This window comes from Urocampus carinirostris, chromosome 7, assembly GCF_059441175.1.
Source record: "Urocampus carinirostris isolate Australia breed hairy pipefish chromosome 7, RoL_Ucar_1.0, whole genome shotgun sequence".
In the NCBI taxonomy this organism is placed as follows: domain Eukaryota; kingdom Metazoa; phylum Chordata; class Actinopteri; order Syngnathiformes; family Syngnathidae; genus Urocampus; species Urocampus carinirostris.
In genome coordinates this window covers 44,903,263-44,915,384 of record NC_142355.1, presented here as the reverse complement: position 1 = coordinate 44,915,384, position 12,122 = coordinate 44,903,263, and the positions used below count along the sequence as shown (strand labels likewise).

The 12,122-nt window shown below is 38.2% G+C and overlaps 1 protein-coding gene across 1 annotated transcript in view; it reads right to left on the bottom strand.

Moving 5' to 3' along the window:
- Positions 1-12,122, bottom strand: part of ccnd2a (cyclin D2, a) — a 43,053-nt gene that overhangs the window by 10,815 nt on the left and 20,116 nt on the right. Inside the window, exon 4 of the mRNA XM_088341085.1 lies at positions 1,801-1,949. Coding sequence (XP_088197211.1) covers positions 1,801-1,949 — 149 coding nt within the window. The remainder of the gene's footprint in view (positions 1-1,800; positions 1,950-12,122) is intronic.

The following is a 12,122-nucleotide window of genomic DNA, read 5'->3' as shown; positions in this document are numbered from 1 at the left end:
CCGCTGATTACAGAGCCGCCCAGCGCCTTAATTCCCTCAAGTTCTGAGCCGCACAGTCCAAACACACTAAGATCCTGTGCTGCTGGGGATCTAACTGTTTGTCTTTCCCCAGCCTGTGAGCAGTGCTTCTTGCAGCGCACAGCAGAGGGCACTACGGTTCAAAGAGCAGAACAAGTATATATAGCTTTAAGTATATAATTTTTTTAAATTAGGCCCAGAACGTGTAGTATTTGTTCCCCAGGGTTCACCCAGGATTTTTTCCATTTAAATTTAAGACTTTAAAAGACCTCCATAAGACCACATCCAATAAAATCTAAGACTGCACTAATCTTGTTCCACATATTTTGATTCGCTAGCCTGTTGTTAGCACCGGTTTTGCCATGTTCCTGGGTTTGTTCATTGATTTGGCTCGTTCTAGAAATATACCACTTTAACTTGTCTCCCCTCCGATGGTTACTTAATATAATTGAGGCTCATTTTGACCTTTATTTTTTTTCACAAGTAATTCTTTCAAAACAATGTGCAAGCAGAGTTCTTTTGCAAATATGTCACAAAAAACTGCAAACAAAAAGTTCACGGATGTATTTCCCTTCGGCACAGTGGGCTCTTTTGAAAGAGAGAGGAGTGTGCTGTGTTGCATAGCTCCTGTGTGGGTTTTTATCATGAAGTGTCTCGACAGCAGACATACATTCTTTAATAAGGATTATTTAGCGAAGTACAGTCAAAACAGGGTCTGTTGGTGTGACACTTTGACAGTAAACTGTGGGACAAACTGCGACCTTTATATATTGGCCCAAACAAATGCATTACCAGAGTATCTTCGGCTAGGCACCCACCAAACCCAACACTGTGCTTACCAGAATTTGTACAAATAGCAATATTAACACCGAGCCATAAGTACTCATGAAAAGAGCCATAATGGCTCGTGAGCCAGATGTTAGCGACCCCTGCCAAAGTAGTTCCTAGGATGGTTTGCCCAGTGTTGGTTAGACCAGTACTGTATTTCTCAACCAGTGTGCCACTGCACAGAATCATCTGATTTCAGCAAATCTGAGACAAAAATTCATAAATACTTTGGCAAAAAGTGTACTGTGCACCACCTCTCCTGTGGTGTGTCTTGGGCAAGTACAACTTGGCAGCACCCATCCCATTCAGGCTTTTTTTTGGGTAGGGCTTTTGCTCTCCACATGAAACAAATAGTATTGGTTTTCATAGTCACCAGTTGGAGGAGAAGCCTCCTGATAGTACCTTCATCATCTGGCAGCTGTTTTTTTTTGGGGGGGGGGTGTAAGTGTCATCCCGTTCTTCAGGGATGAGCTGTATCTTAGCATCATTTTAGTACTGACAAAGTTGATTCCTTGGTTATTGCATGAGTGTCATCTTCTGGAAATTTGCAGTAACAACAGTTTTGATGTGCATTTTCTTTTTGTCTAAGAACCACGTTCTTTTAAATGCTAAAACGAAAACTTTTTCAAAATTTGAAAATTCTCTTTATACATTTTGAAATGTGAATGAGCGAGTGAATTGTCTGTCTCTGTCTGCCCTGCGACTGCCTGGCAACCAGTTCAGGGTTTCCCCTGCCCACTGCCCAAAGATAGCTGGAATGGGCTCCAGCACCCCCGCAAGCCTACTGAGGATAAGGGGTGCAGATAATCGATGGATGGATGGATTTTTAATGTTTGGGAGCTCTGTATATGCATATATGATGACCTTTTCAGGTATTGTGTTTAGAAACTAATAAAATCCATGTATTCAGCTATTCTTAACAAAGGTAAAACAACATGTAAAACCAAAACTTACCACTTCTGTATTCGTGATTTTGGCTAGGAGGTCTGTGAGGCTGTCTCCCCACTGGGATTGGTTGACTGAGTCCAGCTGTAAACCGCAAATGGCCGCTCCAACACTTCCTGTGGCGATCATGGATGGAGGATACATGGCGAATCGGAAATCTGCCAGAGATGGGGGGGGGGAAAGATTGAGCGCAATGCAAAACATCAGAAAGAAACTAATATATATATATATATATATATATATATATATATATATATATATATATATATATTTACACAATTATAATTTACGGTTCATACACCTTTTACATACCTTCAATGGAAGAAATCCAGCGCCAGTCAATAGAACAATTTTGGTTGACTTTGATGACTACAGTAAAGGCCCTATCTTGCTGCTAGCACATACTTTGTGTTATTGGGATGTTCCTATCAATGATCTAGGATATTTTTGTGTCAATGGGCTGCTATAAACTCACATTGCGCAATGGTGAACTTTAGAACAAAAGAAACTTCCCAAATATTGTTTTTGCGTCATAGATATATTCTTTATGTCATATACATTTGTCATTTGGACTAGCATTATCAAGTATTTTCCTTCTATTATGTAGTTGTAACCAAATTCTACAAAATATAATTTCTAAATTATATTCTAACTCAAACTTCAGACATTGAGACGCTGCAAATTATTCGTGGCCACGTTTAGGTATTGTAGTCATTAGGCACCTTCAACTCAAAAGATGAGTGAATCATTCATAATCAATAGTATCATATACAATAATATAATATGATACCAGAAATCTATTTATGTTACAAAAGAAAAATCAGAAACAGTGCTTTAAATCGCTTTGCCAACATTTTGATAATGAGCGATTGATGACTTGATGTACTTTATCCAGTGCGAATAGTTCTGCCCCCTGGAAAAGTTTATTTGAATGTGACCAATGTTCCCTCTAATTTTTCACGGGTCTGAGCGTTCACACAAAGTCGGTGAGCAACGCTTGAAACAACAGTGAGCAACCATAATCCCAAGTGTGGCAAAATAATTAATGATCAAACATGTCCAAAACTTGACACCAAGATAGATTTTGCTGAGTTTCCGGCAATGCAAAATTATTATTTTCTTTAATTTATTGACTCATGTACTATTGCAAAGGTTGTACGGCCTACAAACGTCGTTTGTTCTTACAATTCTTTCACAAGACATCCATTTCTTTTTATTTCCTGATATATTTTGTCGCATAATATTAACAGTTTGGGGGGCTAATTTAGTCGGTTGTAAGATACAGAACTGTACTTAATCACATTTTTAGTGGAGGTACAATGTTGGTTTTTTTCTACATTTTTTTTAATTCCTTAAAAAAAATCTCATTGTGTTTATTTTTTCTGAGCTGTTACTTTTCTCTTTTTGTTCTCTATTTACTTTTTTCCTACATTTCTTTCTTTTCTTTTTTCTAGCTTTTTTCTAAATTTTTCCTTCTTTTTTTCTCTTCCTTTTGTTTCTTTTTTTCTCAGCTTTTCACTGCTTTTTCATTTTGGTATTTTTTTATTTTTTGTTCTATTCCCCCTTTCCTTTAAGTCATTTTGTGCATATTTTTACATAATATTTGGTCATGTTGGGATTAGAGAAGCAAAAACAACCTGAAGAGCCGTTTAAGACCAAAAAGAGCCGGATCCTTTTAGTGAGCCGAGCCGAAGAAGCCGGTTCTCGACAAACTCTACTAACTTTACTCAACTTCGTTCTACTTCGACTCGACTTCAAAATACCGCATTTAGGACACAAGGTCAGGGGAACCCATGTATTTTTACCTTCATGCACTGTAACTTTGACTTAAGTTGCTTCTTAATTAGTAATTTTGAGCCCTCATTTTTGTGCGCTGGCTAGATTTTCTTGTGCGCTGAGAATGTGACGTTAAGAGGGAACATTGAATGTGACGTAGTTTTCCATATTTATTTTGAAGGATACTATCAGACAGGAAGTGATGTTACATTGATGGCCATATTTGTTCAATTTAATTAAACATTATCATTGACACGAGGTATAATCACCATCAACAGCCACTGTTTCTGTTGTACCTTTGTCTGTAGGATTTCAAAGAAATCCTATTGAGTTTTTATCCTTGCCCGCATGCTGGTTTAAGATCAGGTGATTGTGTAATTTTGTAATTGTAATCATGTGCAGTCCTTTGAGACATTTTTGTGATTAAGGGCTATATAAATAAATTTGACTTGACTTGACTATTGTACCTCAGATGTTTTTGATGTATTTGAATGAAAATGCGAAATAATTCATGATATTTTTCTATAATTTTTGGTGTGGTGTCGGACTTACTGAAATCTATTTGTATTTTTCAGTTTTACTCTGTTTTCGATTAGAAGAGAGTTTGTCAGTAAGCCTGACTTTAATCCAAGACAGGGTTTGTACACCTTTTCATGGGCAAATTCAAACACTTTAAAAGGATTTTCAAAGCCAATTTTCAAATTTTTCCAGTACCATTCAGAGGGAACAAAAAATCCACCGCCGAAAAAGGACGGTAGCATAAACTGTAGCTTCAAACCCTAACCCTAGACCTAACCTTATTTCAGAACCCTAAAATCTCAATGTTCTTTTTGCTTTATATCTTATTTTATCTGGGGAATTTAAAAAACATATTTAAGGAACAGTGGAATGTTTTCATCAGAACTATTTTTTGTGGAAAACATGAATTGGCTCAACCTCACCCAGACGCCAGCTCCAAGTAAATCAAACTTGAGACCCCAGCACTACGCCATACAACAACATCTAGTGGTCAAATAAAGAACACTGTCCCTTCAAAAGAAATGAATAGGGGACGCGATGCATATATTAAAAGATTAGGTATATTTGTTTAAAAATATTTCTAACACCTGTAATTTTAAATATTGCTATTGCTATTAATTTATATTGATGTTTCACAAAAATGTATAAGTTTGATTTATTATGGGCCAGAAAACATACCTTCTATGTGAAACAACACTTTAAAATCTTTATACCTAGCTCTTAGACGCTAAATAATCCTTCTGTTGCACACAGCCTGAATGCAGCGCTTGCTAATGACCAGCAGCCTGGATAATGTGGCTTCCCTCAGCTTTTAAGAGAGCTGAAAAGCAACCCCCACTTCCCAATCCTTACCTCCGCCCAGCCCTCTTCTCCCCGGGCCTGGCCCCTTTTCTTAAACCCCCTTACCCCACTGAGTAAATCGTGCATTCAATTAAAAAGCGCTGTAGCGCTGGTGAAGAAAGAGGCTCAGAGCTTGTGCCAATACTCACTGCTGTAGGTCCTTTTTTCCACGTGTGGTCACAAGCGCGCGCCTCAAAGACAAAATAACCTTGTTAACTCGCCTTACTGTTATTCATAATGCAAATGAGACAGATTTCAAACGTGCCAAAAGCCCGAGAAGGCCAAAAAGAGTCCGGGAGGGGAGATCGCAGTCTTTCTGTACGTCTTGCTCAACTTATACATTCCAAGATAAGGACAGACAAACACATGCTCATGAGCCACGTATGGCTCTTTTCATGAGTACAGAGACCCCTTGCTACTTCACACTTCAGTTATTGGTTGGTTCACTTCTTAGCAGATTTTTAAATGAATTTATTTTGTTTTGGCTGACATTAACCCTTTAATTACCATAAGGGGCGCCAGCGCTCGTGTTTGACAAGTGCTGTTTAAATTACAGTAGCTCTGCTACCATTGGACTAAAGGAGAACATTCAAACGTTTCCTGAAAGGATGGAACACAGGCTTTGGTTAAAAACGTTGATTTCAATGAAATTATCTAAAAAAAGTTCTCCAAAACACCCACAAGATGGCGGCAACTTTCTACAATGGATTAACTCTTGTATCACAGGCATCCAAGTGTGCCAACTGTCCAATCAGAGGCAAGACGACTCGAACGAATCCTTCATATGGAAGCTCAGTAAACCATCTATTTTCACTGTTGAGATACTCTATGATGAAAAGACAAAGAACAAACACTAGTTAATACCAGCCACGCACCTAGATCAATTTCATTAGGTGAGTGGTAGGGTGGGCAGATCTCTACATACATAGCGCACTCTAAATACATCTGTTTTCTTCTGTTAGCATTCTTTTGTGACATTTTTATTTAAGAACTATGATAGTACCTTGTTTTGAAACCATTATTTATGAAAAACATGACGGTTAAAATGAGCCCCAATGATCTTAAGTAACTGCAGGAGCGTGACAAATTTCAAGCGGTATATCTGGTGATATGAGATAAAGGCTCTGGCATCATTATAATTTTATATACCATCATTAAATCATAAAATGTCACACAAAAGTGCTGAACAATAAGCAATTGTCTAAAGAGGAAGTTTGGTGGTTTTGTTGAATTTGGCCTTAAAAGAGGGTGTGTTGTTTGGGGTCTCCTTAAAAAGTTAAAAGTTAAATATTGTCTCTATTATTTCTAAATCAATATCAAACCTTAACATGTAGTCCAAACGCTAAATTTATTTGCACTGTGCATAAGGCACGGTAAAAAGCCTTCCTATAAAAGTACTTAATGTAAAAATAATTTTTAAAACAGGAAGGTTAAATCAAAAACACTAAAATTACATTTTAGGAAACTGACCGCTACATGTTTCCTCATGTTCGATGTTGTATTCTTGATTGCAGAAATCACCGTTTGTTTAGGAAGACAAAAGAGACATTGAATATTGTAGTGGGTGTTTGGCACCCTTTTTAAGGGAAACATGCTTATGATGTGAGGTGCTCCTCGTCTTCTGTGTTTTCACAGTCGGTATTTTCGATCTGTTTCATCCTGAACAAAATTCCCCCCGCTGAAGTTGAATAAGTCACGTGACGAGGTTACTACGTTTGATTGGTTAGACATGGTAGAGCCTGCTGGAGTACTGCGTCACAATAAAGACAGACGCCTACTTACATAGAGGAGATTTATTAAGTAACGAAATAACGACTTCAATGTTGCCTAATGTAAAAGTACTGGTTTTCCTTCACAAATTTACTCAAGTAAAAATGAAAGTGTAGGGCTTTAAAAATACTCCTAGAAGTTCAAAATTTCCCAAAACTTCCTCTAGTATATGTAGAGTAAATATACTCCGTTGCTACCCACTTTTGCCTAACCCTAGATGTAACACTAGCCTTAACCCTGTTTCAAACCTAGCTCTAAACCTGTTTTGGAACTCTACATTAAGTTTAGAACACTAAATGGAGCCCAAACCCTAGCTCCTAAGTCTAGCTGTAACCCCAGCCCTAACTCTATTTCAGACCCCTAAAATCAGTGTAATACCCTAATAAAGAGCCTAAACCTTAGTTTCTAACTCTTGTCCAGATCATTTTATTGGAACCATGAAATATGTTTAAAATTCTTATTTGAACACATAACCTAAAAAAATTGGCAGAAATTTCAAGCATTTACAAGAGCTTCAGCTATAATTCAGGCACTTTTTTTAAACATTGAAAACACTACATTAAAATTCAAGCATTTTTAAGATTGTCAAGCACCCATACAAACCTTGAAAATCTCAATATTTTGCTTTCATGGCTCTTTTGATTTTAAAAGGTTCCCTCCCCCTACTCTAGGCTTTGTGGAAAGCAGGTTTATGTTGGCGGGCCTCCTCTCCCCTCACCCTTTTAGCACATTAATAGACGGGGGAGGGGACAGAAGAGTGTGACTCTATTGTCCGGAGTCATTTTCCCATTGATTGAAGGACGTCTTTGGGGGCTTTAGGGAAGGAGGGAGGTCAAGATAAAGAAGAAGTGATGGACAGAGTGGCGACAAGCTTGTGGGTGTGGCCCCAGGGCGAGCAAGGGTCTACATGGCGTCTGTGTCCAGAGAAAAGACTCGCCCTATGGTAACCTAAACCCCCTCACAAGCGCACGAGTCTCTTATCAGCCTCGAGAGGGGTTGTGGTGTTTGCTAGGGGCAGTTTGGCGATTACCATATCGGGGGTGGGCCTAAAAATTCAAGCCCGACCTGGTCTGCAGGTATAGAAGCCTGAACCAGCCCTAACAAGACCGATTACTTTATTTGAGGGACCAGGTCTGAAGTAAACCCGAAACTGCACTTTGGCGCCAAAGTGCGCACTTTCGGCTGAAGTACGAGCGGCACCGAAGTGCAGCGCCAAGGTGCAGCCTCGGATTTACTTTGGGTTGGGTCCCTCAAATCAGCTTCGGGCTTACTTTGGGTTGGGTCCTTCAAATCAAGTGTGATCTTTGAGAAACCGGACCCGCTACATCTCATGCCAGAACCTGGCCCAAAATCCGGGCCGGGTTTGTACCCGGGCCCAAGATCTTCCCTCTCGCTGGAACCAATTCATAAATCCGTAAGTTTCAATGCATGTGTATGTGTTAATAATGCCCACCTGAGTTCAAAGAGCCCTTAATGTTTTTTTTTCACCGTGCTGATCAACTTTAATCTATACCTTTTTAGCATTACCGTTTGGGATGCGCAAACATTAGGTAGGAGGAAAAGGGGAAAAGGGGTTGTGGGTTTAACGCAAACAAAAACCCTTAAAAAGATTTTTTTTAAAAAGAGTTGATTCAAGCGCGTCTAAGAAATGCATGTACTTGTACGCGCAACATGAGGAGCTTGAGGAAGCTGCAACGATGCCTTAAGACAGAAGATGTAGTCAGCGAAAAATAAACTTCCAAATCTTGTACAGCACCTTTAAAATTAGGGACCTGGTATATTATTTTACCTTCATTCTGAAAGAAAGAATTACTACAAAATTCTACTTGTACTATGGTAATACTACAAAATACTAGAAATACTATGAAAAGTCTACTTTGGAAATGATACAAATATACCACAGAGATAATACAAAAATACTACTACAGAAATGCTACTACAGAAATACGAAAGAAATAACTCTAAATAAATATGCCTATTATACAGCTACAGTAAAACTACAAAATAATATTCTAGAAATGATTCAAACATACGTTAGAAATACTACAAACACACTACCCCAGAAATAATAAAAACATACTACAAAAAAACATCTACGGTAATACTAAAAAAAAACTGCGAAATCCCTACGACAGTAATGTTAATTCAGCAATACAACAGAAAAAAACACTAAATAGATGTGACAGAAATACTGATACAGTAATACTATAAAAATACTACAGAAATACTATTTTGGATATAATACAAAAATACTGCAGAAATACTACTTAAATATATTTACAGTTATAATACAAAATACTACACAAATGGTGACGGAAAGCTTGTCTGTCAAGCGGGCCCCTTGGTAGCGCCAATGCCCCCTTCTTCTTCTGTTTCTGTCTGCGGCGCAGTCATTTTCAAGCCTCCAGTCACGTGCCACTCACCACTCCATGCGGGTGGTTCAACTTGTAAACTCACCCGCCATGAAACCTTGCAGAAATTCCCAAACTCCTCCCTGAATCCCTTCTTGTTTTTCTAAGGTAATAAATCAAGGTTCTGTATTGTAGAGATGTTGTGTCTTGGAGAAATTGGAATAATAGTGAAAATGAAACATTACAGAACGCTTGCTATGTCACCTTTTACAAAACTCTGCGGGATTCCTTTGAGGGAAAAAACAACACCACAGCTGCCCTAATGAATCATACACCTGATACAATTTCAATAAGAATGTAATGATTCACTCTTGCTACTACTGGAATTGATTTCCATTCACTACAACTGATATGATATGTGCGCTGCAAAAAAATTTGGATGAATGTCTCGGTCCAATGTTTTTGGTTTAATGCACAACTATCTTCTTTTTCTTCGATCAGGAGTGTCCACTGGGGACCTATCAAACTTTGATTTACGATCACTTAACGTCTTTTTATTTGATTCTCCTGCAAGTACAAAATGTCCAAAAATATCCTCAGGTAAATGTAACGGAGTAAATGTAACCTGTAACTAACCACCTCCGTCATTAAGGATGTAGCAATATTTTGACAGCCTACATTACATAATCACAATGACACCACAGTAGAAGCTGGAGGCAAAAGTATACTTGTGCTGGTTAGAAGACAGAGGACATGAATGCTGTCGTTACTGCTAGTTGTCGTCATGTTCCTCAGTACTTGAGAAGTTTTTTCACCATGTAACTTTTTAATTTTACTCAACTAATTATTTGGATGACTACTTTTAGTTCTACTTTAGTCATATTTTTCTGAAGTTACAGTACTTTTACTTGAGTACAATACTTGGCTACTTTACTCACCTCTGCTTGATTATCAAGTAATTGAGTGGTATTTTAATAGCCTAAATTAGGAGTTAATTCATCATCATCATCTCTGCATTATATTAATGTCGCATTTTCTGTGGCAGGCAAGTGTCACTAGTCAGTGCCAAATTCCATTTGCGCTTGTGATGTGAGTCACGCGGCCGCAAGTTTTAAAGTTGTTAGCTCAGGACATGCCACTGCGTGATTCAGCTGCCACTTCAAGCCCTTGGGTGCTGACTACTTCCTGCTTCGTCCATTGCCAAGTTCGCCGCATTGGAAAGGGTCCCACTCATCTGCGGATAATATGTCATATACCTTTTTATTTTTAAATGAACAGCAGTAAAGATGGTTTAATTGACCCTAAGTGGAATGCATCATTTCTCTGGAGAATGCTCTAATGAGTGTCCCTGACAAAATTCTGCTCCAGTGAGATTATAAAAAGGAAGAAGTGAGTGACTGAAAATATTCAGTGTTAAGCACGTTACTTTAAAGAAGTAATTAGCTATAGTTACTCACAACTTTTTCCAAAAAGTAACTGAGTTAGTAATTGAATTACGCTTTAGTAAAAGTAACTACCTTGTAGTTACCAGGGAAAGTAACTTTAAAATAGTTGCAATTAAATAACCACACATACACAAATAATTTACACTCAAAAAACATATTAAAGCTTTTATGCGCAATAAGTTTTAAAGTGACTAACAATGTTGACAAAATAAATAAACAAAAGGAATTGGAACACTGCTGGAAAACAATGTTATGAGCGCTTGTTGTCGTTTGGGCTCAACCTGCGAGCACTGGTTTGGGGTTGAAATGTTTTTAATCTTGTATAGTCTAGCAGGTGGTATTGTTTTAAATGATGAAATACATTTGTGCAATCGCCTTGATGGGCACGTGTTGATGGGCACGCCGCTGTTCTGTTTTTTTTTTATTGGACTCTAAGTTTCCAAAATATCTCTATACAACTAAAAACTCATGCCGTTGTTATCCTTCGTGTCTTTTTGATTGTTGTTTGTTCCCTTTCACTCTGTGTGCAAAACGATTGCCCGGTCTCTGTCACCTTCATCTCCTAAATATTGGCGTGGAACTTTATTTTATTGCATTAGAGCCCTTATTTTCTTATTTTAATTATTGTTATTGTTTTATCACCCAGGCCTACTTCTGATATACAATTTCTATATGATGTAAAAAAAATATGCAATCCCCAATTGGTATGGCATGGACTTTAAACATGGTGAGGGAAAGAAAGTGGGTGTCTTCCCTGCAGTGAATCATTAGTTTTCCTCTGCGCAACTAAAGAGTCAATGATCAGGTAAAATGAAAGTTAAAAGCTGCTTCAAAGCCATTCTTTCAACAGGAGAGAGGAGAAAAAAGAAATCGACAGCACGGGGATGTCACGTGTAAGCAACATGTACGACCATCCAAACGGGAAGAAAACAAAAAAACCTGGAGGCTGCAGGTGAGTTGTTGTCAAGCGCCCAGCAAATATAAATCGTCCTGCGAAGTGTGTGGGCAGATAACAAGAGATTTGTGCGTGGAAACACGGTACAAAAGGGTTTTCGATTCCCTTCACATGTTTGCCGAGCATAACTAAGCAGGCTGTGGCCGATCGCCGCTGTCCCTGTGAAGAGGCTAAGGCTGCGCGATTAACCGAAATCTATTCGACAATGCGATGTTACGTGGTGTGATTGTGTAATCCCATGACACTGCGTTTTTTCAAAGAAATTCATAAAGAGCAACCTTAACAAAACAGGGCAGTGTTTACTTAAGTTTGACCCTTTAAACCCTGTAAAATTCACCTAAAATCTCAATCCAAGAAGTACCCATAATAAATGGAATGCTATTGTTGGACCGTTTGAAGAATCTGAACAATTTTGGTCTCTTTTGAAAGGTAGCACTCTGAGGTTTTATCCCCAATAATAATCACAGCAAGTGCTACTAACATTGAGTAATCCGAGTTGAAACACAAAGAAATAGTAAGTTTTTATTATTGACTGATTGTTTTTGAAAGCACATGAGTGTAGCATGGGCATCCTAGCCTGGAACACCTGGGAACAATAGCATAGCTTATCCAGTTCCAGGTCAAAGTTAATCACAATATGAAACACTAAACATTAGTATTTTACACATTTTTCTA